The sequence below is a fragment of the Metopolophium dirhodum genome, chromosome 7, assembly GCF_019925205.1.
Source record: "Metopolophium dirhodum isolate CAU chromosome 7, ASM1992520v1, whole genome shotgun sequence".
NCBI lineage: Eukaryota > Metazoa > Arthropoda > Insecta > Hemiptera > Aphididae > Metopolophium > Metopolophium dirhodum.
In genome coordinates this window covers 16,096,068-16,123,991 of record NC_083566.1, presented here as the reverse complement: position 1 = coordinate 16,123,991, position 27,924 = coordinate 16,096,068, and the positions used below count along the sequence as shown (strand labels likewise).

Genomic DNA, 27,924 nt, shown 5'->3' with positions numbered 1-27,924 from the left:
GACGGCCGACGCAGTCTGTGCGTAACCATCGCGTCGGCAGTGTTACGAACGTGACGATATTGGATTAAGTGCCGTCGCCGCCGCCGCCGCCGCCGGTTTGTGTTCGACGCGCGCGCGCATCAATAATATAAATTTACGACATACTACGTGAACGCAGCACGAGAACTCAACCGTCGTCCCAAAGGTCAGTACTTACTTCGGTAAAAACTAACGCGCTCGGGGTGAAAACAACGGTTGTTTGGGTCGCGGACCGGTTTGGTCGAAAACGGAGGGAAAAAGCGTTACCGTTCGGTAGGCAACACATTAACCGAGAGAACGAGAGAATAATGTTTAATAGGAAAACCCGCGTGTCCGACCGGCCGAGTGTTCGGCTTTCACGCCTCGCCGTCGCTTATCGTTTTGGAATGCTCGATCGGGTCGATCGGGTGATAACCAACCAACATCACCAATGGATTGTTGTTCATTGTAACATTATTTTTCTAACGATACGATGTCGCTTTGGGGAAAACACCGACGGCCTTTTTATTTCCGTACGCACGCATTGTAGGGCGCACACGTTGCACGATTACCATCGGCATGGTGCAGACCGATTCGCGCAGAAACCGATTCCCAGAATCTTCTCCCGCCCGCCCGCCCGCGCAACAACGACAGTAACAACAACAATAATACAGAGAACAGTCCGACACTAATATTGTTGTTGTACCTAATAATAATTATTTTTATTATTATTGTTGTCATTCTTATTTTCGTTATTATCGGACACCGCGTTTACCAACTACCCCTTGCCGCCACCACCACCGCCGCGACAATCTCGAGAAAACATCTCGCCGACGTGTTTTACATCCATTCAACGGGCGCCGACGACCCTTATCAAATGGCATTTTTCATTCTACAGAGTATTGTGCAGTGCGGTGCGCATATCGCGGGGGATGTAGTGTTGTACAACGGGTCTCCGGGCGGGGGAGGTCGCGTACCTAATATTTATTGTATTTCACGATAACTGTGTGCAACGTGCGTCCGATACGACGACGCACAGCCGGTGTAGTGTAAAATAACAATGCGGTCGCAATCGTATTTTTTCGCTACCTGCCGACGGAAACCTACGTATAATATTCTCCAAGTAAATCGAAAACACATTTTACGGTCGACTTGGCCGATCCCCCGACCGCTGATATCATAACGTCCACGACGAACGGCGACCCACTGTGCGATAGGTTCGTGTTTTAAGAGAACATTTTATAATATAAGAGATTACAATAATATTGTAGTCTCTCATCATCATCATCTGTGCCCACTCGGAACAATGATAATAATTAATTTAAAACGAAATACGATTTTTCAATCTGATGACTATTAAAATATTATAGTTGTGAGTTCGCGGCGTCCGAGTCCGCCTGTCCAGTGTCCGGGTGCCGAGAATACGCGTAATAAATATTTACACACTCCGTCCGTTGTGTGTATACTGTATAGCAGCCCAATGACCTCTGTCGGTGGCAGTCTTCGGTTACTATTCCAAACACCAGTTCCCAATTTAAAAACTTACACAACAGGAACCCTAATTCCTAATTAATCTATATTAGTATATTTTATCGTTTTCCCTCCAAATATTGTATAATATATACCTACTGTGTGTCTAATTCCGAAAACTTAAAGTTTATGGTAATATAATAACGTTATTTACGTGTTTATATTTGAGTATGGGTAACACATTTAAATTAGATAATATTAGGTATTATAATATTATATTTTATAAATCATCTGGGTTGTTCTATACGTTCGATATAGGTACTGGTAATCATGAATTAATATTGTAAATAACAGGAAATACTAATTTGTTTATTGATAAGATTATAAAATAATACCATACGGGCTCCAATAATTCAAGGAAAAAAAAATTAGCTAAATTATTTGTTAAGTTAAATATGGAAATAAATTATTTTCAGTGAAAATGAATTAAACCATTAAACTTAATGGAACTGTCATTTCATTCATGTCAATATTTTGGATTTCAAACATTAAACGAAAACTAATCTTAAATGATATAATATTATACCTAATTTATAATCGTTTATAATCGATTGTCTTGATATTTTTTTTTTATTTTTTTTTTTCATTCCCCTTTTTATAGTTTGTTTCGTCTTAAATGTTTAAAGCTGCGTTTATATATTTTTATTAAACCAGTAAAATTGTGGTTATTATTTTCACTATAGGTTAAAAAAGTAAAAAAGTTTGCATATTATACATATATGATTATAGCAAACAATTACGAGTAAACTGTAGATCAGAAAATATTCATTATTATTGGATTGGAAATAACAATATAATTATATTACCTACGTAAAAATGTTGACAAACTAAGGTTTAGGATTATATAATTAAATTGTATGTTTGTGTTCAAATTTGCTTATTATGCCTATTGTAGCATAGATTGTAAATATTTTAATAATAAATAAAAAAAAAAAAGATAATATAATACAAAAATCGATCTGCTGTCTTTACTGCACACATAACATTAAAAAAAAATATAAGTATCTTAAAAGAGGTATTAGGTGATTCTGAGTGGAGTGATGAATGCAGAGATTGATGTAGGTATTAGTTTAGCGATCATGAGTTTTTTTTGTGACTCACCTTTTGGAGCAATTTAAGCAATTTAACAACTTTAAGTATTTAAGGTTGGTATACTTCGAGTATTCTTTGAAGTTGTCAAAAAAAGTACATTGCTTTGGTTACTTCAGGAATAACTAAAAAATAAATGCGGAAAACGGAAATATTTACGTTAGGTACATCAATTTTTGACAAAATCTATTTTGTTGTAAATTGTTAATTTAAAAAAATTAATCGTATACCTGGAACTTTGAAATATTCTACTCTTACTTAAATTACCTACCTATTATTTTCTGTTCACAATGAATTTATTTTGTCAATAGTAAGACTAGTCTTAAGCTATTTATATGCATTTAACATTTTTAAGAATTTTTTTTTATACCCAATCGATAATAGAGTTTGTATTGCTTGGTCAAAATGCTTGAAAATATGAAGATCCCTCATAAGTTGTACATACTTACCTATAGAAATTTAAAAATATAGAACATTTCTGTATCAGTTTTTATTGATATTATTCCAATAAAAATGTTGAAATTGGAATTAAAACAAAAATGATCGATTTTTTGGATATTTTACCGTAAATTGTAATTCAAAAAAATATGATTTGTAGGCATTTGAAACGTTTTTCCATTACCTCGACCATTACCTACATAGGCGGAAATCCATTACAATTTCAAGGGAGACTAATAACATTAGTAATATCAATGTGAGCGGGAGTGGGGGGGATACGGTCCTACAAAACTAGAAAAGGAGGGGGCCTGACGGATTTTTGGTGGGCTAAGCCCCCTCAACCTAACCAAAATCACATACCTACATATTACGCATATAAAATAGAAGATTATAAATAAAATAGGAATGGCTTTAATGTTAGCTAAAAAATAAAAGAATAATCAATTCATAATTTTAAAGAATCACAGTAGCACTCGGAGTAGGTACCTACCTAAATATTTGTTTAATCCCTTTACATTCTAATTTTGTTATCGGATATAATAATGCTTTCAAACCAAAACTTAAACATTTTAAATCATTTGTTTACCTATTATTTATTTATTTATGTTAAAAAAATTTAAATAAGCAAAGCAAGATTCGTGTTTATAGTATGGGAATATAATTTTAATAAATTAAGTAAACAATATATCTAGTTACCTACCTTGCAATTGCAATCAAATAAAATGTATACATTTTATGTCTTAATAATATTTTTGATCTCTAGCATGCCTACAATTTAGATTTTTTTCTATTTTCATAAATAATACAACTATTAGGTACCTAATATGGTATTTGAATCAATATTAGTTTTATTCTATTCTCGTCTCCTTCGCATATACGATTTGAGTTTGTTATCCAATTTCGAAGGTCCTCCGAATGATAATATTCGTATGTACAATGCGAGGGGCAATGGGATTGTGAGAACCGTCTGCTTTTAAATTGTTTAAACATAATAATTGAAGGACGATCTGTGGGGCTAAAAACCAACATGTTAATATAGGTCAAGGACGAACTACTTTTGTTACTTTCTGATATTAAAATTCGGAATACCTATATTATCAATATTCGTATTTTTAATACCAAATTACCCTATCGGTGTTTAAAAATCATAGACTAATTCTAAAATCATGTTTGAAACATTTATTAAAAAAAAAATAATCATGTTCTTTCATCCAGATAATAATCAATTAATTTATTGAGTACTTAATTATTATTGACCATTAACTAAGTGAAGACCTCAGTAAATACAATATAGGTAGTCATTATTTAAAAATTAAAACTTCAAAGGGGTTTTATCTCGGGTTTTGTACAATCAATATCACTTATAAAGTGTAATTCATTGTGAGAAAATATTTAAATAATATTATGTTCAATAAGTGTTAATCACGATTGTTAAGGTTACACGACCTATCTAATTTATAATTGACATGTACAGTACATTATTATAATAGTAACGTAATAGTATATAGTAACTATCATCATCTAATAAATGATGATACACTGTGTCATTTAAAACGTAAAGAATCGCACTAATATAATTTTATCATTATTATAAATTTACAAATATTAACGTTGAAAGTTAAAGTATTATGTAAAGTATTAACTATTAGGTATAGTTATAATATTTAATCATTGAAAAATGAGTTTATGACAGCGAGTGCCTATGATTTATTGATATCTGGTTATTTTGAAATTTATACTTATTACAAGTAAACAATTTTTTTTGTAAATAGTTACCTAACAGTTATAATTATCATGTCAACTGTAACCAAATGTTATTTATAAATTTTTTTATAGACAGACGAAATAGCAATTTATAAATATATTAAAATCTTGATTCACTTTTATAACAGCGGATATTGTCAATTATCCCGTTTTCGAATTTCCCTACCAGCAATGACCTACCATGTAAAAAGTTATGCAATTGCGCATTTCCCCCCTCTTATAATTGTTGTATCCAAATCGAATATCTACTATCTTTTTTTTCTTTATGCAATCGCAACGTAGGTATTATAAAATTAATTACAAAAAACAAGTAAAACATTTATGTACAGCCCTCCATACAATTTCCTAAACAAAAACTGTAGTCCAGGCCCTATTTCAATAATTATTTTAAGCCATTTTAACAGCTTTTCCCGGTCAAAATATTTGGAAGTCTTGTAAAATTGTGATTAGTGTGATTGTTTCTTGCTATACAATTGTGTCTCAATAGGTGTGTTCGAGTAATAATAGGTAATTAAAATTCATAATTAATAGTATAGATACCTTACCTATATATTTGTTTACGTATTTGTTGACATTAGGTAGGTACCTATTTGTTTTTCAAATTGTTGTTTATTGTTAATGATTTATATTTTATAAACATTTCAAAATGATTTCTGAAAAAATATCTTACATTTTACACCACTTAAGGTTATAATAAATAACTAAATAAGCTGTTAAAAGAGACATTAAACAGTTATGTAGTTTAATTATCAGTCACTCTGGATTTATTATTTCGTAATTGTCCATGTGTTTCCCATACGACCAATGTTTTTCTCCTGTCTGTCATGCAAGTCGACATTTCCTAATTTATAATGTATTGTTATTAATTAATATTTTATTTTATGATGATTGCCTGATAGGTTTACAGGCGCGCACACGGTGGTTAATTATCCATAAAGCCCCAAGGACGGTCAGAATAATTGACCGTTTCCTCTTCGTTGCTACGTGTCTGGCACCAGTTTTTCATATACCTACCTATGTTTTCTATAGGTAGAGAACGTACACTGAAGTTACCTGTTACATTTTTGATTAGCTTACATTATTTTATTTATTTATTAATATTTTGTTTGCAACCGTGTATAAAATATTCAAACTTTATTTTTAAATCAACCTGTTTAAATGACACATTTGTTTTTAGACGTTTTTAAGTAAAATGTAACAAAACCAGAAACATTTTTATTTTTCAATTTCAATCTCGGAAGCATCAAGCATGTTAGGTAAAGTTCAATAACAAGTTTTAAACGTTCATAAAATATTTACCATTAATAATCGTATTCCCTGATGTATTTTGCACTTATCACAAACCTATTTATCTACGAGTAATAAGTGCGTACGGTTGAGTATTTACGCTTTCCCACCGTTTCGTGAAACGCGTCCGGCTGACATTTATTAACAGTATGGAATTGATTTTTTGCTGAAGGTTTAATGTCAAATAACTTGTCCGGATTTTGGAACGAAAGACAAATATTACAAATCAGTGTTCAATAACTAATAAGTGGTCACTGAATTGATGGATACAACCAACGAGACAGATCGTACATAAAACGCAGTTAGATAATGATGTATTAGTTTTTAATATACGTTCTCGATTTTTATTTTTGGTTGTAATAATATCTGGTGATTGGTGTGTGTGTGTGTGTGTGTGTGTGTGTGTGTGTGTGTGTGTGTGTGCGTGTGTGTGCACAAAATGCAACGTCGCAAGGGGTACCCCTTGTCTGTTATACTGATGTCGACGGTGAACAGCAATTTATATTTTTCCATTATTATTATTCGCCGTTGATCTGCGGGCGTCAGCAGCACAGGAAATACGGTCCAGTGATGCCAACCCCTGAACCGGTTCCGAACAGTTTCCCTGCACAACATCAATTAAATTCATTTATTTACTTTTTGGTAGGCACATAATATTCTGGAATATATTATTATATGGACAATGGATCTAATATTATAATGGACCCACTGTTCGAGGAACTTTGAATGTATATTATCGAAATATATTATTTTTAATAGCAACACCTCCTATGTTTGAAATGTTTAATAATTTAATATTTACTTTCGGTAAACCTATGTATTAATATGTTTTTTTATGCAATATTATGTGGTTAAAAATATAATGTCTACAATTTTCCACTCATTTGAATTAAAATTTACAAAGGTAAATTATTAAAATGTATTTTTTAGTAAGAATTACTGCACACTTTACTTCATATTTCTTATTAATAATTATTGATAATGATTAATGGCCAACCGTGAAATTAATATATTTTCAACATATTATACACAAGCAATTCTTGTTTTTTATAACGCTTGTGGTTTCAAAATATCATTTTATAAGTGTCTGTTCATCGTACTTTTGTAAAATTGTTTGATTTTAAGTGTGTCTTTTATATTAGCGTTCATCTAAACTTATAATCCCTGCGTTTATCAGAAAAACTTATGACCGTTTATAAAAAAAAAGGGTTTGTACTTCGTAGACACTAGACGTAATGACCAGAGATTATAAGATTATTTGAAATGCGGATAATCGAAAACCCGTTTCAAAATAAATGACGTGTTACAGAAACAATAATACAAATGCCTAAACATTTGTTTCTGTCATTAAAGTAAGATTTATACATTAATTTTCTTTCAGGTACGTATGGACCGAATAAAATGTATATATGAATATTGAATAGTGTAAAATACAATATTATTAGAAATACATGATATTATAATATATCCGTTACCGGATAAAATAAAAGTATGTAGGTATAATATAATACGATTATATTTGGATAATACTTTTATATGCCAAATCATATTAATAAATTATAAAAATAATAACATATCTAAGTTTATAAAATTAAGAGTACAATGTACGTATTTTTTGTTTATGTATAATTTAATGTTTTTTCAAGACTCTTTTCACTATTCATGTCATATTTTATAAACTTAACACTTTTAAGTAAAGATACTCTAGTACCTAAGTATATAGGTACTTAACTAGTGAAATATAGTATTTGTCTAGTTATTGTGTTGACAAGTCGTCTAACTAAGTTTTTCTTGTGAATGTTTTTTTATGACATAGATAGTTATTATATAAATAACTTTTTAAGGGACAAGAAAATTAGCAAAGGGTTTAGCTATATAAGTCAGACTTTCATACGTTGTTGGAAAGAGTCAATAATTTTTATTTTTCAAATGTTCGTTAGGTTGTTTCCTTTGAGTACCTATACAATATCATCCACATATTCAGTAGCTAGCGATGTATACAAATGAACTAGGTAGGTATTCAAATTTCAAACGAAAAAATAAAACATATTTTCTGGTTGATTATATTTTGAACATACCGACCCACGCACTAAAGTATGTACTAAAGTATGTACTAAGGTAATATGATTTATTACCAACTATAGTGCCCTTTTCATGACATTTTCTTGAAAACTTCAAATAAAGATGACCCTAATGTTCATGGCATTCAAGTTCGGGCGTCAAATGTCTGACGGTTACTTTTTCCATAATATTACATTTGTAACCTTGATGGTACAATAGTAACTGCTGTTCGTCGACTTAACATAGAACTTTATACTGCATTTTGTAAGGAATGATATTTTATAGTATAGTTATACATAGCATAAAATTATTTAAATCGGAAAATTAAATTATCATTTTTCTTATAATATTTTATTTAAAATATTGATTAGATAAACACAAATCTATCCAATGGATTTGATTAAATACATACTATTTCATTTGGTAACAATTTAGCCAAAATAAGTAAGTTTATAATTTATATACCTAGTATCGTTAATATGTTCGAAACTATTGTTTCCAATGTAAGTTTTCTTTTATTATTAATATACATAATTTATTTGAAAAATACATTAAGGGGGCTCCAGTCGGTTTCGTCAAAAGTCAAAACTAATTTATATTTGACCAATCTAAACATAAATTTAGTTTGTTTTAATATTTTTAAATATATCTATTTAAATTCCGTATCATAAAATAAATCTAATGGAGGCTGCAGGGGGCTGCAGTCGATGAAAAAAAGTGTTTTTTTTTACCATAAAGTCAGGCAAGACTGAAGAAATTTGGTTTGACTGATTTAAATTTTTAAAACTGATTTTCGTTGATTATCAAGTTTACTAGGTTTCCTTCGAGGCGTTTTTGAATATCTTTTTTTTCCGATTTTTTCAGCTGTGATACCCATGAATATTATATTTTTGTATTTATATTAATACATTAATACGAATTATGACACTAATAATATTAAAAATATTAAAAATCGCCTCGATAGAAACCTAGTACTTAAACTTGTTGATCAATCATAATCAAAATTAAAATCTGTCAAACCAAATTCCAGTTTTGTCTGGCTTTTTGGTCTAAAAGTTACCTTTTTTTCATCGAGTGGAGACAATTTAACTTAAAACTAATTTAAAATAACAATACGAGTTATAAATTTGCAAGAGATTTAAATGCCACATGATTTTAATCACTGTTAATACTTTGAGTAGTTTGCGTTATACGATATAATATTAAACTTACTTCGTGATAATACATTGGTAATTTCATGGCTTATACATTATATAACGTTTATAAGTTACAACTTATAGTAATAAGATTAATAATAGTTATTGAAGTCGTATCTCGTTTATACTCGTTAGGACTTATTACAATATTATAATTAATAACACTATAATGGTGTTTAAACGTTTTAAGGTTTGTTTTATAATTTATCCCACATATTTTTTATATATTAAGTAATGTAAAACCCGTGGGGTACAGATTGTAAAATAAAAAAGCACAGGTATACCTAATTGTAATTTAATAAATATTTTATTGTATTTCAATGTTTTTTTCAACATATTATGTTACTACCATTTATAGATTTTAGAAATCCTGTTAAAGTCGAATGTTTTGCCATAAATACTAAATACATAAATATATATAATACTATATAGGTATATAGGAATAGCTAATGACCATAGTTGCCTGGCTCTAGATTGATAAAAAAAAAATAATAATAATATAGGTACCTTAACATACAAGATATAAATTAATAGGTATAATATGTGTGCATTTGTAATTCATTTAAACGAATTTGATGCAGTGAAAAAAAAACTATAAGCTGTTTTTTTCATTTTAGTATTTAACTATATATAATGCCGAAAAATATTTTTATACCTATATTTGAAGTTAGTCACCTTTATTTCCTTCCGCTGAACGGTGGTACTTTACCTTTCGCTACCTTTTTGTATATTTCGGAAAACGTTGCGTTGCATTAGGAATTGGCTTCTTTTATTTTATTTAAAATACTAAAGACTCATAGGTAACGCATACACGTAAATTCCTATTTTTTGTAAAAATGTTGTAATTGACAAATGCTTTTTGATTTATATCAACGTAATTTATCGTAAATTAATGAATTCATTCATAAAATAATAATAATACATTTTCATATGCGAACTGTACACATTTATTTTTATTGCAAAATAGTTCATACCTTTACATTCATACAGGTTTTTTTCTTGTGTATTTACTTCTAAATTATAATTAGGTATTCTATGATATAATGTAAAATTCGTACCGGTTTCTTATAAACAAACAGTATGTTTTTTAAACATTTAAGTTTTTGTATGGATATAGTATTAAATATGCGTTAATACACAGAAATATATTAACGAGATAAATGTTTTATTAGTAAAATGTCTAATGGTCCGCTGATAACAATAAACAAAATTATATGCTTCATTAGCTATATAATTTCATCAGGCTGTGGATCGTTAGGTTGATAGCTCGGTATAAGTATTATACATATCAGTCGGCATTGGTATGCAAGAATAGTTGCATTGTACACTGTCATTTTCACCAGAAACCCAATTAACTTGGCATTTTGGATAATATATAAATAAAGTACCCAACGGTTATGTTGTACGTATACGTTTATATCATTTGAAATAATTATTTATACTCCTGTGGACTTTTGAAATAATATTGAAATTTGTTTAACCATTGCGCCTAACATTATTTCAAACCATCTACCTATCTATAATATGTGTTGTTTTATTAAGAACTTAAGTGAACGACGGTTTTAACACTGCAGTATTTGTATAGTAACTCACTTTAGGTACCTATCTACTTATCTTTGAAAACAAGCTTTAATATAGTTACCTAAATAATATTTGCGTATTACCAAACAGCTTAGTTATTGTTGTTATCTCGTATAAATAATGTAATATATTTTATACCATTAAATATATTTTAGCAAGAACATTGTGTTGTGTAAATGTAAATCCTATAAAAATATAAACGTACTCAAGTTCGAATTTCAACAATATAGCATATATAGCATATGTTATAGCATATATAGCTATAACATAGCCGCGCACAGTATTTTGATATTGAATTTGTTTGGAAAGTATACCTGCGTATATCATAAACACTGTCAAGTATTATATCAGCCGGGTAATTTTATACTTTATGTGGTACAATTGGATAGACGAAAGAGAAGAGCGTACTTTTGTCGTTATATATCGACCCAACTAAAAGACACGATCACGACAGTAATTAGTCCACCGTCGCGGAAAGAACAGTTCATCAAGTTTAGTCTTTTTTTCCCCCCATCGCGGTATTTGGGAGTATTCCAAAAAATAATTTTCTTTCCTGTTCTGTGTGGCAAACTGTAAAACTGCCGCCGAAATCCAGCAGAACGAAACGGAATCATGGACCAGAAGAGCACGATTTAACGTTAAATATACATCAATATTATTGGGAACGTGTTGTCGACATATTTGATTATTGTTGTGTTGCTTGGAGAGGGAGCAGTGGATATTCCAAATTGTTCTGTGGACGAATTGCCCTCGTTTCGACAATTTTCTATTAAAAAAGTAGATTTTATAAGTAGACAATTGTTTTGGCCAAACCAGATAATATTACAGTACCTATGTGGGTAAAACAAATATCGGATATTCCGAAAAAACGGCGAACAAAACAAATCACATTATTATATATGGGAACACCTGTGACCTGGAAACACACAGTTTTCTACAAAAATACACATACGTTTATCGGATCGATAATTAGTCCATTTACATTAACTCAAATAACTTATTTATTTTAACGTACTTATATACCAATAGCACTAACACTTAATATTTAAAATGTTGCTTTTCTTATTTAATTACTGTATAATTCACATTAAATCCTGGTTTTAAATTCATTTTGTGTAAAGAGTAAGTATACAATAAAATCGGACGAATTCTGCTTTTTATTAGTCATATATATTGATTCGAGGGTACCTATAATCAATTTAAAATATTATAATTACTTTTATTTTGAAGCGTTCATCACGGAATTTTTTATTATTGTATCCTCTATGTGTGTTTAAAATATTTGTGAAAATCGTAAAAACATATAGAATATTAACAGTTTGTATTTAAATCATTAACACTGTATACGTAGGTAGGTACTCCTTTTGTACCTACAGGCTACAAGGAAATAATAATTTATGAGAAAACATTATTCATTATATTCTATACAATATTGTAAACTATAATTGCATTCATTATTAATTGGCCTTCTCTTTTCAGAACAAGGTTTTTAAAATTCATATCGTCAAAACTAAATTAGTTTTGTTGTCTATTTGAGTTGTATAAAATGTCTAACCTTAATAGACTATATTATTATGTTTAACAATACAGGACGTTGTGTTTTACAGTTATGTTTTGTTGGTCACTCACCAATAATGTAATGTGAATTTGTTACCATCTAGGTTGCCATAGTACCATTGTACCAATGTACCATACTACTATACCATCAATGATCTACATTTTATGTACACACAATGCATTATAGGCATCACTAATTATATACATTTCGTTGGCCGTTTTGAAAACTATGTACCTATAGTGTTAAGGGGTATGGTATAGCATAACTTAAATTAGTATAATTATCCTTTGCTCAAGGCGAAAAAAACAAATATCAGTGATACAATTTATAGGTATAACTCTATAGAGTTTTCTTGTACTTTTTTCGGGTTTTCTCGGAAACGTAAGTGACTTGAAACAACACGATTTTAATTCGTTTATATTTTTAATTATAAATCAAACATACAATTCTTAATATTTCGAACGTCGTGGTCGTGGAATATGCAAATGCAATAAATAATTAATAGTCCTCCGGTGGTAGATTCTAAGTGGGGATTGGGTGTCGGTTTTCATAGCCAGACACATTACGCATTGCCGGACCGTCGTCGTTGTCGGGAAATCATGTCCGCAGAAACTATATTGTTGCCAGACGACTGCGTCCGCCTTGTTGTAGTGACCTTTTAATTAGGCCCGACCCGGGATCGCCACAACGAACAAGGAGACGTTTTGATGCCGGACACGGAAGTTGCGGTTGTCTATAACTGCTTACGCACAGTAGGCTTCAAAACCAGAAACCAAATTATTAACACCATTTTCTTGAAAATAATATTTTTCTGAATTTCTGGCTATTCGAACACGTATTTGTAACAGTATTCGTTTCAACAACGCCAAAAAATAACGCAATTCGATTGCCGCGAACAACAAAAATTACATAATAGAATACGATATAACTATATTTTACTATACCTACATATTATTATCATAGTATATATTTATACCATTTAGGTACGCGGTGTAGATTTGTAGATAATTTACTTCCGATTACCAGTTCCTGTAATAATGATTACCGCTATGGGCTACGGCTACAATATATTTATTTGGGAAAATGTCGATGCAGCGTGCTTCCTTGGTGTTTGTCATAATATATTGCAATACGCTCAGCCAGATGACGGAACGTCGTATTCACGGACCACAATTTTAATAAAAAAACAAGTCCGTCGCAAGGAAAACTGGCTAATAAACCAGTTACACTGTTTAGACGTCCGTGTATCTATACCATCCGCCGCCGCACTATTATAATCATGCTTTGTGGCAATTTGTAAACACCGTCCTTTTGTCTTGCCGAGTATAGGTTATCCGGCGAAAACGGCGTACATGAATATAATACATTAATGTTGTATACAGAGTGTCCCACGAGAATTCAGGATGTTGGAGATAACACGCAAACACTATTCTCTCCCAATCGCTCTGACAACAGTAAATCCACGCGGGGCCGGTAACACCCTGTATATCCTTACGTCGAAACGTGAATAGGTATTGTATTTGAGAAAAAAATCTTACGCCGTGAGAAGATAACGATATTACAATTTAGTATCCGAACGCCGGTGCGAGCGTGAGTGTGGGTGAACGTCCGTTTTTCCACTCCCTCGCCCTATCTCACTCATTCACATATATTATACGATCACGCCTAAATCTCTGGAATTTTTTATTCTCTTTATAATATACGTGTGTATACTATAATATAGTATAACTGCAGCTGTTGTGGACTTACACGCAGCTGTACCTACGTCACGGATAGAAAAAGCGCGTAGATGTTGGTACTTTGTCGGTTAAGCCTTTGACTAACAGGGTCACATTATCGCAACGGTATTATATTATTATATATATTACGTTTACCCATGTTACGAGTTTCCTTAAAAATCGGTAGGTCTGGGACTACGACGACGATGACGACGGTGATGATGATGATGATGATGATGATGACGATGACGACGACTGTCACTAGTTTTTGTCGACAACGCTCCTTCCCCCCCGCACGTGCCTCTTGGTTGTCCACCAAACGACCCTTTGGACCCGTCCCTCTTTCTCTCCCAAAAACTTTCGTACCGTCGTACGTTGAGGCCATTTTACTTACTCGCCGAGGGGTCGAAACGAATTCGATGACGACCACCGCAAAGACACACGCAAACCAGCAGTGAATTATTTTGTAATATATATATATTATATATAGATGTAAATTGTAACAGTGTTGCGACATCAAGTTACCGCAGGGCATCAAATAATTTTCGGCCAGTTTCAAACCCAGATAATAATAATAATAATATTTCGTAAACGTTGTAATAATATATTATTATATCAACCGGTAGAATTATCGAAATATTTTACTGTCAGTTGCAGTTGTGACCGTCGGCTGTTATCTCACCACTACTCAATGCCGCATAATATTATGTACATACGTATATACAATCGTTATTTATATAATATTATAAAGGTGGTGGTCATAATATGATCTGAAATATAATATAATATATACGTACCACATAATTAATTAATAATTAATAATATTAGTGTTATTAATTTATCCTAGTAGATATTGACCATTACTCGTATTTAGATTGTTATTTAAATCTTAAAATCTATCAGATACACTGTATAATATTTATGTAAAATATATTTTTAATAATTTTCTCGATGATCGTTTTACACATCCCTATCTAGGCTTTCGTCACAAACTTATCAGTTATCATATTCAGCCGTATAGTGACCTCCGTCACGCGATGTCTATATATACTATTATTTATGTACGATAATATTATTGTATATTATATATACGGATTTACAGTCATGCGGTGGGCAGTGGAGATTGGTCACGAGGCGTTATAACATTCACGACGAGTACATAATACACGTAGGTACAACGTAATATATGTCGCGATACGTGTTCACCCGTATTTGCGAATGTAACGACACGTCATGGCATCGCGTTTTCTATTGAAATGCCACCGTACTGTCTGTGGTATATAGGAAATTAAGTATACTGTCACTGATGTGATTTTCCCTCTGTATAGTCCGCCGTCGAAACACTGGACAATATATGTATTCAGTTATCGGCGTGTGTGTGTGTGTGAGACAGTATACGTTAAATGACATTATATACACAGTTAGACTAGTTAAAGCGAGATCGTTTCATAAGATTCGTGATTTTTTTCTCATTCCACCCCTTTTAAGGAGACGCACGCAGAGAGAGAGAGTTCCAGCTGGTTTCTATGTGACTCTATACATACGTAAATAATGTATACTGATCTGCTGCGGTGTACCTATATAATGTGTTGTGCAGCTACGACCAATAATAATTTATTAATGCGAATCTGTTGTTGACTTTACTAATACAACGGACGTATATAGGTACCTACTATAATATTATCTAAACAACCCGTGATACTGAAGAGTACGTGTATATACGTGTACACAATATATATTTATGAAATGCCCGTTGTATAATAGCCAATCACCAATCAGTCTTTATGAAATAACGAAAAAAAATTTAACCAATTTAATATCGATAAAACAATATACTTACGACTGTTGTTATTTTTTACTCAAAAATCTACATGCATGTGCAGTTGATTAGTATATAGGCGGACAAAATATTAAATCGTTGATTTTGAATTAATAATATGCCGACAGTATAGTAGGTATACTATATATAATATATATTGACATACTATATAGTTATACCGTGGCGGTGGACACGGCGGAAAAATAATAATAATATTAATATAAGCGGTATACCTACTTATCTATATTATATTCTATTATTCTAATCGTGTTGTAGGCATCTATACAAAACCCTAAATTTACACACGCACATAATATTATGTATGTATGTATATTTGTATCCATACGCTAAATATAGTTGTAACGAATAAAAATCCTGTTTATTTTAATTAAAAACATGTATTAAACATACCACGTCCCTGCGGTGCAGTGTATACCCGAGTATACAATGTAAATTTAATAAAACTTCGTCTACATATCACTTGTGTAATTCGGTCACTTCCATCGGCTATATAATATTATAGAGTGTATATCGTTGATGCGAACGACGGCGTGTACGTTTTTTTTTTCATTACACATGACGCACAGCTGTTTACTGCAGCAGGGGATATAAATTATAATAATTTTTGTAACGACCAAAAAAACAAAATAAATAACCATTTCAATAGTTTTTCTTCTTCATGCTTCGCATTTGTCACTTATTTTTTACGTCTACGATTAAAAAAAAAATTAAAATTAAAATTAACTTTACTAATATAATATATATTTAGTATTGTCGACCTGGTAAAAAAAATCTATATTGGAAAAATAGTAAATAAGTAGAATTTTAAACCGCGTATATTTTCTTTGATTCACTAATAATTTCCATTCTCTGCGGTGGTGTATATTATTACAGTCTTGGTTTTTAATTAATGTCGAAAAAAGTCATTACGGCCGTGCAAAGTCGGCGGTTGTTTTAAAATGCAAGACCAAAATTTAAATTATTGATAACATTAAAAGACGCCGGGTCTTCAGCAATCGACCTCCTCCGTGTACAGCCGTATAATATATTATATATTTATGTATTATATTATGTATATAGGAAGCCACTGCGATTTTTTTTCGTGTCAGGTTCGTGGGACTCCGTGGGACGGCATAAAATTGTATGTATACACTGAAGGAAAAACGTTTTAATTTAAATTACTGCGTTTATCATCTTTTTCCGTTCTTTTATAGGTATACTAAAGTATAGATTGCGTCGGTATTTTTTTCTTTTAATCGCGATTGCTATCGGAAAACTAGACTTTAAAAAAAAAAATTCAACTTACATATATCCGTGAAATGATCTGCGCTGCTCTGGACACGCACTAACAGTTTTGTTGATAATTTACACTGTGATACGTCAAAAGAAATGGCACGGCGTTTACGGTCCCAGATGAATTTCACTAATGTGTATATATATAGTAGTTTATCCGATTCCGTTTTAGTACTTTTTTTTTATATAATATACACTTTAAGCCCCCACGAGAGTCATTGGTCAAACTTTTGAATGTCAAAGCGAGGTTAGTCATGGACTAAATGAAATATTTTTGGCATTTCATTTGCAGCCAACAAACAAACGAAAAAAAAACTATAGTCGTATAATAGTATTATGTTCTTACCCAAGTTCCTACATATTATTATGTATACATTTATATTATCGTTTAGTTAGCACTCGGAAAATTAAACAAAACTAATTCGTAGGTATAATTAAAAAAAGGAATTAAGTTTCATATTTGACTGCACCATGGTATACTATGAGTTAAATACAATATTATATACAAAGTAGAGGTATGTGTATGTATTATATGATGTTTATCGGTTTTTTAATTTTAATTTTTCAATTCTGACTAAAATAAATTTTGCTTTTGGCGGTGAAAAATATTGTGAAAGTCACTGGAAGATACGCGCACTGTGCGCTACATCATGAAATAATAATATAATACAATTATGCACTGCCCACCAGCCAAACTGTCGTCTACCGTTTACCCTGTTAAAAACCATAAACCATTCATCGATGACGTCCCGCGGAACATAAACAGTTGTATAGCCCACGGAGCATCATATATATACATTGCTCACACATTCTAAATCCAAATGAAAAACCGTAGGCGAATCTGGTTCGTGGATATAAGGTCATTACTCATTACCCCCATCTATACTATACCTATAATATAATATATAAATATATATATATATATATATTCATATTTATATATATATATTTATAGTAGCGTCGTGACGTTATAAGTGAATTCGCAATTTAAAGCGTTGGGAACTCTGATGTTTTAAAAAACGGAAAATATATAAGTTACAGCAATAAATAATGTTTTAATAATATATTGTTGTGCTGTACGACAACTGACGAGAGATAAACGATATAGATTCGTGCAGTTTGCGTTTAAAACTATATTGGATCGCGTAGACTTGGAGCACGGGGAAAAATTCTAACGCGTACTTTCACGTCGTGGGCTGCAGTGGCGTGGCTACAGATTACAATTTTTTAATACAACTCTAGACTTGATACGGAGACTCATATCAACGCCTCACATTGATTAACATCTTATATTTTTTTTATTAATCACCTAATAATTAGGGAACAGTTATTACTATAAGAATAATATATAGGTATTTTAACAAAATTGTATAAATATTTGAGGATAATAATTATTGTGAAATATGTAAAATGAAGTAGGGTATGGCCGGGGGCATGACTTATTGTAGTACAATTCTTTTGAAACGAACTCTTACATCACTTCACAAATTAATTTATAGATTCACAGTATAAAAAATATGTATTAACATTTAAATCGAAACCCTTTATTACAATATTAATATTTTTTTTATTTAGTATCAATTAGACAAATTTATTGGTGCAAGTACAATCATGAATACGTAAAAACTAAAAACACCAAAGCCAACACCAATGCAACTTTCGAGGTGAGGTGGGGGATATATATATATATATGTATAGCAGTTTTAAACGCATAATGTATGTTATTGATTTTTGAAAGTTTACTTTTTCCGGTCTAGTTACTCCTTTTATATGTGTAGTTACGACACGTAACTGCAATAATACCGCGACGTTTAACTGTTGTAAACGGCCGGCGCATATCGGTACGCATTAGGTGCGTTTTCTTTTCTGCCTTATAATCTCACAAACACGGCTGTTTTCCTCGCCAATTTGATCGTCGCGTTCGTTTTCATTGTTCGCAATAACTTAATAATATAGTAGAGTGCGTTTTTTGCGATATTATAACGATAGGAAGGTATTGTATCGCTTCAATCGTCAAAACGGACAAACTGCTATATATACGTGTGTCGGCGAGAAAACTTTTATACTCTATTTTATAAGGAGAAAAAAATATACGACTTGTAGTGTGTGTGTGTGTGTGTGTGTTTGTGTACACATATATAATATCGCCTACCTACTCCTTACGGTTTGTTTACGGTTCATTAGCGTTATTGGCGAACGCGATAAACGCACGTCAGCCGATCGGTGGGTGGTGCTCGCGGGGGATACCGAGTGTTTACGGCGACTGACAATCACATGACAAATTGCAATATAATGTTCAGTAATGATGATGATGATCAATGTGTGTATGTGTGGTCACTTCTAATGTTTGTACACTAGGTGTTTTTATGACGTATAATACACATATTATACCTAAGTTCCTCCAAGTACGATGACGTGATTCTATGATAAAATATAATATTATATTATTATACCTTGTACACCTTTATAATATTATTATTTTTGCAATTTGAGCCACGCTGCAATGAAGATTTTCTCGCCTCACTCCCTCAAAGAATCTAAATTTTTTTATAGAAGATTTTACCTATATATTATAATTCATGCAGAATGTATCACTGGCGCGCATACTTTTTATAATATAGTGCATATCCCTGCACATCTACGAGTCCTACCTAAACTCGTACACGTATAAGTTATAATTAGGGTTAGGATGTTGTAGCATGTTGCATATTTTTTTGGTAAGTCCCAAATATAGCCAAGTGAAATAAAAATCCGTTTCACTTACTGGAGATTAAAATTATGCCATTTTTATTTTGCATATTTTGGAGATTTCGAAGATCAGTGCCTACCTATTTTAATAATTCGAAATTTTTTAGGTCATATTATTGAGTTTCTTTGTAAAATTTCCTAATACATTTTTTTATACGAACATTTTTGATTTTGTCTAATGCCTATCTTTTATCACGGTCATATTTATATGCACCTATATCGTCTATGGTTCCTACTTTTTAAATAAAATAACATAATATTTTTTTGAGTTTATTTTTGAGAATAGGCATTTAACATTTTTGCAGCATTTCAGCATGTTTTGTAGTTTTGTAGAGCATATAAATCCTAACTCTAGTTATAATATATTATATATATTATAGGTAGATAGGTATACGTTTTGGGCTAAAAATGTTATGTTTGGTTATGTTTTTATTACAGTGTCATAATTTTACAAATTTGGTTTTTAATATCCACAAATTCACCTTATATATTAATAGAAAATATGATCTATTTTCAATTTTCCATATTATTGCATATTTTATTACTATAAAACAGGGATCGAAACCGTTTCAAATTTTATCGGTTAAGATTTCGGTTTTTGAGAACGGTTTTCTACATTTTATGGTTTTGGTTTAGGTTTTAAGATCGGTTTTTCAAATTTATCGGTATCAAGAACGGTTTTTGAAAATATTCAGTTTTTCTTTTTGGAAATTTTTTTTCTTTACCTTATTACTCCAGACCCTGAAATATGTCCGATTTTTATAATTAGTGTAGGTGCATACAATATAGCAAATTTACGTTCAGCAGAACTAATTTCGTGTTGTTAACTTTAATATATGCTATATCTACTTTTGCATATAACATATGGTTGAGATCATTATTCGTTTATATTAATATTTAATTGTAATTTACAATAACATCACACTATAATATTACAGTATAATAAAACTCTTGTTATGTGTTTAATGCTTATGATATTTGAACAAAATATTGACAGTCATTAACTAATATAAGTATTTAGCATTCTTTAAAAAGATGCTTCACTTTCACTTAGTTAATAATAGCTTGGAAATTATTGTTAATTACTTAACTGTATATTTAATATATTTTGTTGCATACTTATCTGTTTCATAATATTTAAAAATAAATATTAAGTTTTTAATATAAAATATAATAAAATATATTTGGGCACATAGATATAGCATATAGAATTTTTGGAAAGTTGTTTTGGATTTTTAAGAAACACGGGTAAATAAATGATAGAATTATTGTGCCCCTTATTTATATAAATAATATGGTGTAATATAATATTTCTCAAAATCGTATTTCAAAAATATTTATTATTGAATGAAAAATTATTGTCAGAGGATAATCTAGGAAAATACGAAGACTAAATCAAAACTTGTGCGTGAATAATTTACTATACTTTATTGACACTCAAGAAAAACGGAGAAATTATCTTGCCGCACACGCACTCCCGAAGCATCCTATTATATTATTATTTCGTATTCAATTATTTAGCTTTCAATCATAATATAATATATTATACATACATATTATGCGGGTAACTTTAGGCGTGAAAATAGCGAAAATTACTCGTCGTCCGTGTCCTCCGCTTTGGCTCAGACATTCTTTTACATTTGTACCGGAAATCAAACAATCACAATAATAATATTATAATACTATCACGACAACGCATGCGCGCGGTCGTCTGGACCATCACCTCCGCCACCGCTATGTCGAGATTAGCATCGGACACGCGACTCCAGCCTGCTGCAGAGGCATATATCAATTCCGTTGTATTGGCAGAGATTGGATATTCACGTGCCAAATTTATTTATATATACCGTGCGACGCGTATACCGCGGATATGTAAGTAAATTTATGATAAATGTATATTATATATACCGGCTATATAGTATATACAACAGTTTCGTCGAGACTCGTTTTCGGATGCCGGAAAATAACGTATAATATTATGTATACACGTAATATATATATAAACAACGTGTTTCTTTATTTTTATCGTCATCGCGGTATGTTTGGGGCGTGCAATCATACCATAGTACAATACGGCCAACGATGTTCAACTTTTATGCAATGTACCTATACATATTGGTATATCGAGCACGGTGCAATAAATCACGCTGTTTATGTTATGCGGATTTTACAGTTAGCGATTACTATACTTTAGCGATTTAGCGATTTATTGGCTATTTAAACATCAATATTGTGACGCCATTACAACGGCGACGGGTACGTTCTTTTCACGTGACAAAAAAAAATTAATTCCGCTCATATAGGTTCATGTCTTTCCCGTTATATCGCGACTATGTCACTGGAAATTGTAAATCACTGTACAGTGCATTATTATACCACCTATAGTTTCCCCTATACCATCACCGCCGCTTTATAATATCATATGCGCAGAAGGAAACCGATATCTCAAGTTTTTATTGCCCGTAGGTCGCTTTGTGTGATTTATATATATAGAAGCCAAAAAAATAGATGAAATACTACGACAAACGTGCATCGATGCTCCGTTTTTATATTGTATTAAAAAAAAAATAGTATAGGTATAATACACAGTATTATATACAGATCGAACGCACAACGCTTTCGCACAGTTTCCAATACGGTGTATATAGGTATATATGGTATGAATGTATAATAACAATAATAATATATGGTTTTAACCGATATATATGCACCTACGGAGGCCTCACATTTCACTGTAGTATAACGTTTCTCCACGTGACAGAATCACATTCGGAGCCAAAGTTTATTTTATTATTGTTGTTTTATACACTGTTGTGTGCATGTAGGTACTATGACCCACCTACAGCCTACCTGTATACACGACTCATTAGCGTTATTTTATTTTAAAAACAATATTCAAAATCGGCTATCACCGAAATCTCTTAAATTTGTTATAGGTACCAGTGCGGTGCAGTTCTCTTTGTTTGAACCAAATATATTTTTGTCGCAAAGTTAAATTTTTTTTTATTTGCATCGTTTTTCTCTAAATAAATTCGTATCATAGTCATATTAGGATAAACACTCGACGTGCGTTCTTATGTCATAACGTTACGGCAGTCGAAAGTTATATATATATATATCATTATTATTGTTCGTTTTATTGGTTATCACTTATCAATCTTTTTTTCATATATTCCATTCATACAAGCACTGTTGTCAAGTATATAATTACTAAAATCGTAATATATTTTTTTTTTAATTTATGATAAATTCATTTAGGTAGGTATTCTAAAGTATAAAAGTAAAGAAATTGAATACGTAAAATACTATTATAGTATTCCTCGTAAAGCAAAACTACTATTTAAAAACTCTTTTAATTTATTTAAATCGGTTTTACATCGCATCCGATTTGACCTCGTACAGCAGGTAGATTTGTTTTTCAAACCTTTTATAGTGTTTATAAAATAATCGTTGAACTCTCTCTTTCCATAGACGATTAAAACAATCGGTCCGTTCTCGAATAAACGCGAGCACGCCATTTAATAAACAACAACAATGATAATGTACGAATTGCTATAGCCGCTGCAGCAGACAACCTCTTTCCAGCGTGCCCGTGACTCGAGTATAATAATGATGACATTTATTCTAATATATACAACCCTCTCGTTTTTCGGGACGCATTTAAATTGAAAACAAAACGACGTACAAAATTTAAACATACACTCGCGTGGAAGTCGCTCGGGGGACGCATGTTATATACGATATACCTAATATATATTGTCCAAGACACGACGAATTCTCGCGACAATAATAATTTGTATCGCTGTAAAAATACGCACAAAACGCGCCGCCGGGTCTGCTGCAGCAGCAGCTGGCGGCCTATAGCGCCACTACCCCCTCCCTCGAGGGGTGTATGCGGATTTCCCGCCAAACTCATCGCGCCGTCATAATAGAACGCCGTACAGCACACCCCTGCTACGTATGCTTACTTGCATTCACGTATATCCTATATGTACGCATACATACATGTATATTATGGTCTAGCCACCGCGTGACTATACGAACGTGAAATATCACGTTGTCGAGCAATGCCCAAGGGCACGAAGACGTGTTGCCGTGGCAACTCCCCTATTCAACAGGGTGGCGGTGGTGGTGATATCGCCCCTCCCCGCCACCGTAAACCTATTCGTCAGCTGTTCGACACACAAGTACACACATACGACTGCTAAATTACTGAGCGCGTTTTCTATATTATAATGTAATATTATAAAGCAATAGTATACCACTGTAACGCGTGGCGGACGCGTGTCGGAAACGTCGTCCGGAATGGACGTTCCCGTCTTCCCCGCGTGGATATAATAATATAAACCATGTTAGTGATTTACGATCGCACGTTGTCTGTAACTCTGTAAAAATAACCATAATAATCATAAATAACATAAATAATATTTTTTTATATGTTCCGTCTTTAGAATTTCCAATTCTAATCATGGACGGCGAGATCGCTGCCTCCGCCACCGGCGCGGACGATGAGATACCCGCCAAGGTCCCATTGAACTTAAACGTCGAGGAAACAGCGGGAGGTTGTGGTAGCGACAGCGGTGTGGACGTGACACCGGCTGTGTCATGTGACTCAAGCCTGGCGTCGGGCTGTTATGACCCTTGCAAGAGCCCGCTGGGCCCGTTCAGTCCGACCGAAACAGGTGGCCCGTCCTCGTTACCCTGTTACCCGACAGCCATCAGCTACAGCAGGCCGTCAACGCCGACTTGGCGCAGGTCCGCTGACCGGCAGCCGTGCAAGCTACCGGGAAGCATGTCGTCGTCGTTCCACTTTGAGACAGCCAGAAACAGCCCACCCAGGGTGGAGCCGCCGAAGAAGACTGACCTGAATGCGGCAGCCAAACAGTCCAAGGTCTCGACGGTCAAGAAGTTAGTCAGCACGTATGACATGGTCAAATCGCTGGACAAGTTCGCCACGTTACCCAGGCGGAGGAGGAAGTCCAAGGAAAATCTAGCGGTCACCTCTGCTACGCCGGCTGGTACCGCGGTCGCCCCTACGACGCCCAGGGAACCCAGCCTAAACCGGGCGGCCAGTCTGAGGAGAAAGCACATTGAACAGGGTGCCCTTGCCCACCTCAACGGTGTTGGAAGTGGTGGTGGTGGTGGTGGTAGTGGTACTATTGCCGGTACCACATCGCCGGTGAAACCAGCTCTTCCGAAATCCACTAGGCCGCCACCGGTTGTCTCCAGGACGAAGATTTACCACGAGGTGTGTTCGCAGACCTACCTGACTAGCGAAGACATCACTAAAGTGTTATCGGGCAGTATATTGCCTCCGGTCGAAAACAGGGTTGAAACTAATGACGCCGAAGTACAGGTTGGTTATTATTGTTCTTATTTCTTGTTCTTATCCTCGTACATGTTAATCAATTATATCCTTCTCTGTAAGAATTTTGAAATCGATTTTACGTATTCATCAATGTCTAGGTCGATTTAGTGGAGAAAAGGATCAATGCACTTGAGACTGAGCTAAAGGAAAAGACTGAACAATTAGACTGTAGAACAAAAAAATTCAATGAACAACAAGAGTGCCTTAAAAATTTACAAGAACGGCTAAATCATGATGATTTGGACACATGTAGACAAATTGATGCTTATAGTCTTCGAATATGCAACATTTTTCAAATAAATAGTAATATTTGTCTTATTTTTGTCTTTTATATTAAATTTTAAGCTTTTATATATTTTTACAGATTGTTTGGATCCATCGCCTTCAAATATCTTAGAAATATTAGAGAATCAAGTGACTACCACTTCCTCGGTGATCAATGAACAGCAAAAAGAACTCAACCACCTTAAAACTCTTTGCACTTCTTTACATAGAGTAAGTTACAATCGGTATATATTATTAAAATATTTATCATATATATTATATATATATATTGATTTTGGTGTTTACTTCTACTATAGGATTTAGAAAAGAGCTATGCAGCTCAAAAGTCACTTTTACAAGCAAATCAAGCCTCTGAGATGGAATCCTCTGAAATTCAAGACTTTTTGCAAGCTGAGAAGGCTATGCTTTCAGACACAATTAAGGAACTAGAAAAAGAAGTATGTTGTTTATAATGTGTTGTGATTTATTTCTTTAAACTAGCAGCAATCAATTGTATTATGCCTAATGAAAACATGTAAATGTAAAATATTGTGACCATAATTGGTGTAATATAATAGCTTTTACTTATTTAGTTTTTAACCCAATGGACGGTTTTCATTACAGGTCAAGGATTACAAAGAACAATTGGCTGTAAAAGGGAAAGAGGCTTCCAAAACTATGGATCAATGTACACATTTAGTACGTATATCTGAACAACGAAGACAAGAGAATTTGTCACTACAAGCAAAGATGCGCGTGATGGAAAATAAAAGTCGTGAATTATTACAACAACAAGAAGCGACTGTGTCAAGTGCTGTTGTGGGTCTGTCTGGATTAGGCGGTCGTCTCGATGCACTGTTGGATAGACTCGTTAAATCCTATTCCATTTCAGAAGTTGATATTGAAGTATATACTTATTACTTTTACTGGAAATCTACTATTTGTCATTTAAATAATTATTTTCTACTTGATCATTTTTAATCATAGGATGAAGTATATTTTAATGAAGCATATACAAATGGAGACAGCAGCAGTGATTCTGAACAAATGAATAGTTCATCCAATAAGTCTGACTCCAAAAGCCTTATGTCTGCTATTGTGTCTGCTATTAAATCAGCACCAACTAACTGGCATAAAGGGAAAATCGATAAAAACTTTACAGGTAAATATTGTTTATAATAATTTATATAGTTTTTTTATTTTTTATTTCTAATACTATACCTAATTAATAAACTTAATTTTTCAGCCAGTACAAAATCCCAAGAATCTCCATGTTCTCCTAAGAAACGTCTACAAACGTCCGAATCTATGAAAGAATTACAAAGAACATATCATTCTCCCATTTGTAAACGAAACGGATCAACTGGTGACCTATTATCACAAACTGATTCCTTAGACGGTATGGGTTTTATTAATTATTTTATAAAACTAACTAATTTAAAAAATGTTTTATTTATAATATTAACAGGTCCATGTTGTAATAATTTTTGATTAATCTGTAGTGATTGTTCATTCTTTGATTTTAGATTGTAGTGATTTACAATCGGCCGAAAGTGAATCCTTGAATAATCTGTCAGAGGCCATAGTAGCCAGACAACAATTGGAGTTGAGCATGAACAATACTTCCACTGGAAACTTTGACTTTGAATTTTTGGAGGACTTCCGAGCACCAGATGCTGATCTCTTAGACCAAGTGATTGACTTGGACAATACGGTCACCAAGTTGTTGAAAGTCATCACTCTTGTTCAGACAAATAGCAAAGAACAACCTCTACATGCAGAGAGGTTAATATATTAAATTGTATATTTCAGAAAAATTTCATTTGGATTAACTTTTATTATTATTATTTTTAGACATGAAATCAAATACACAAATGGTGTCAATGGTAAAAGCAGGCAGTATTCCTCGCAGTCCCCATTGATACACGACAGTGATGAGTCAAGTTATAAACGGCCACCAATAGTGCCTATGCAGGAACTAAACTCAAGCTCACCAAAAGCTTTAAACGGAATTATGTGATGACTAGTTTTAATTTTTGCACTATACATGTGTGTTTTAATTTTTTTTTCTATGTATAAATATTACATTAATATTATTTTAACCATCTATTATTATATAATAGAAGATTATATTTGTTTAAATCTGTGTTGAATAAGTTATTACCGTAAGCACACACATTATGTGTTATTCCTAATTTGTATTATAAAGTCAA

General features: G+C 32.5%; 1 protein-coding gene across 1 annotated transcript; it reads left to right on the top strand.

Moving 5' to 3' along the window:
- Window positions 1–27,853, top strand: LOC132949367 (uncharacterized). Its single transcript, XM_061020225.1, has 10 exons — window positions 1–184; window positions 24,531–25,435; window positions 25,546–25,750; window positions 25,812–25,942; window positions 26,029–26,169; window positions 26,336–26,617; window positions 26,699–26,873; window positions 26,958–27,110; window positions 27,238–27,496; window positions 27,566–27,853. The coding sequence occupies exons 2-10, from the start codon at window positions 24,548–24,550 to the stop codon at window positions 27,729–27,731; spliced, it is 2,400 nt and encodes a 799-aa protein (XP_060876208.1). The 5' UTR covers window positions 1–184; window positions 24,531–24,547; the 3' UTR covers window positions 27,732–27,853.
- Window positions 27,854–27,924: the final 71 nt, after the last annotated feature.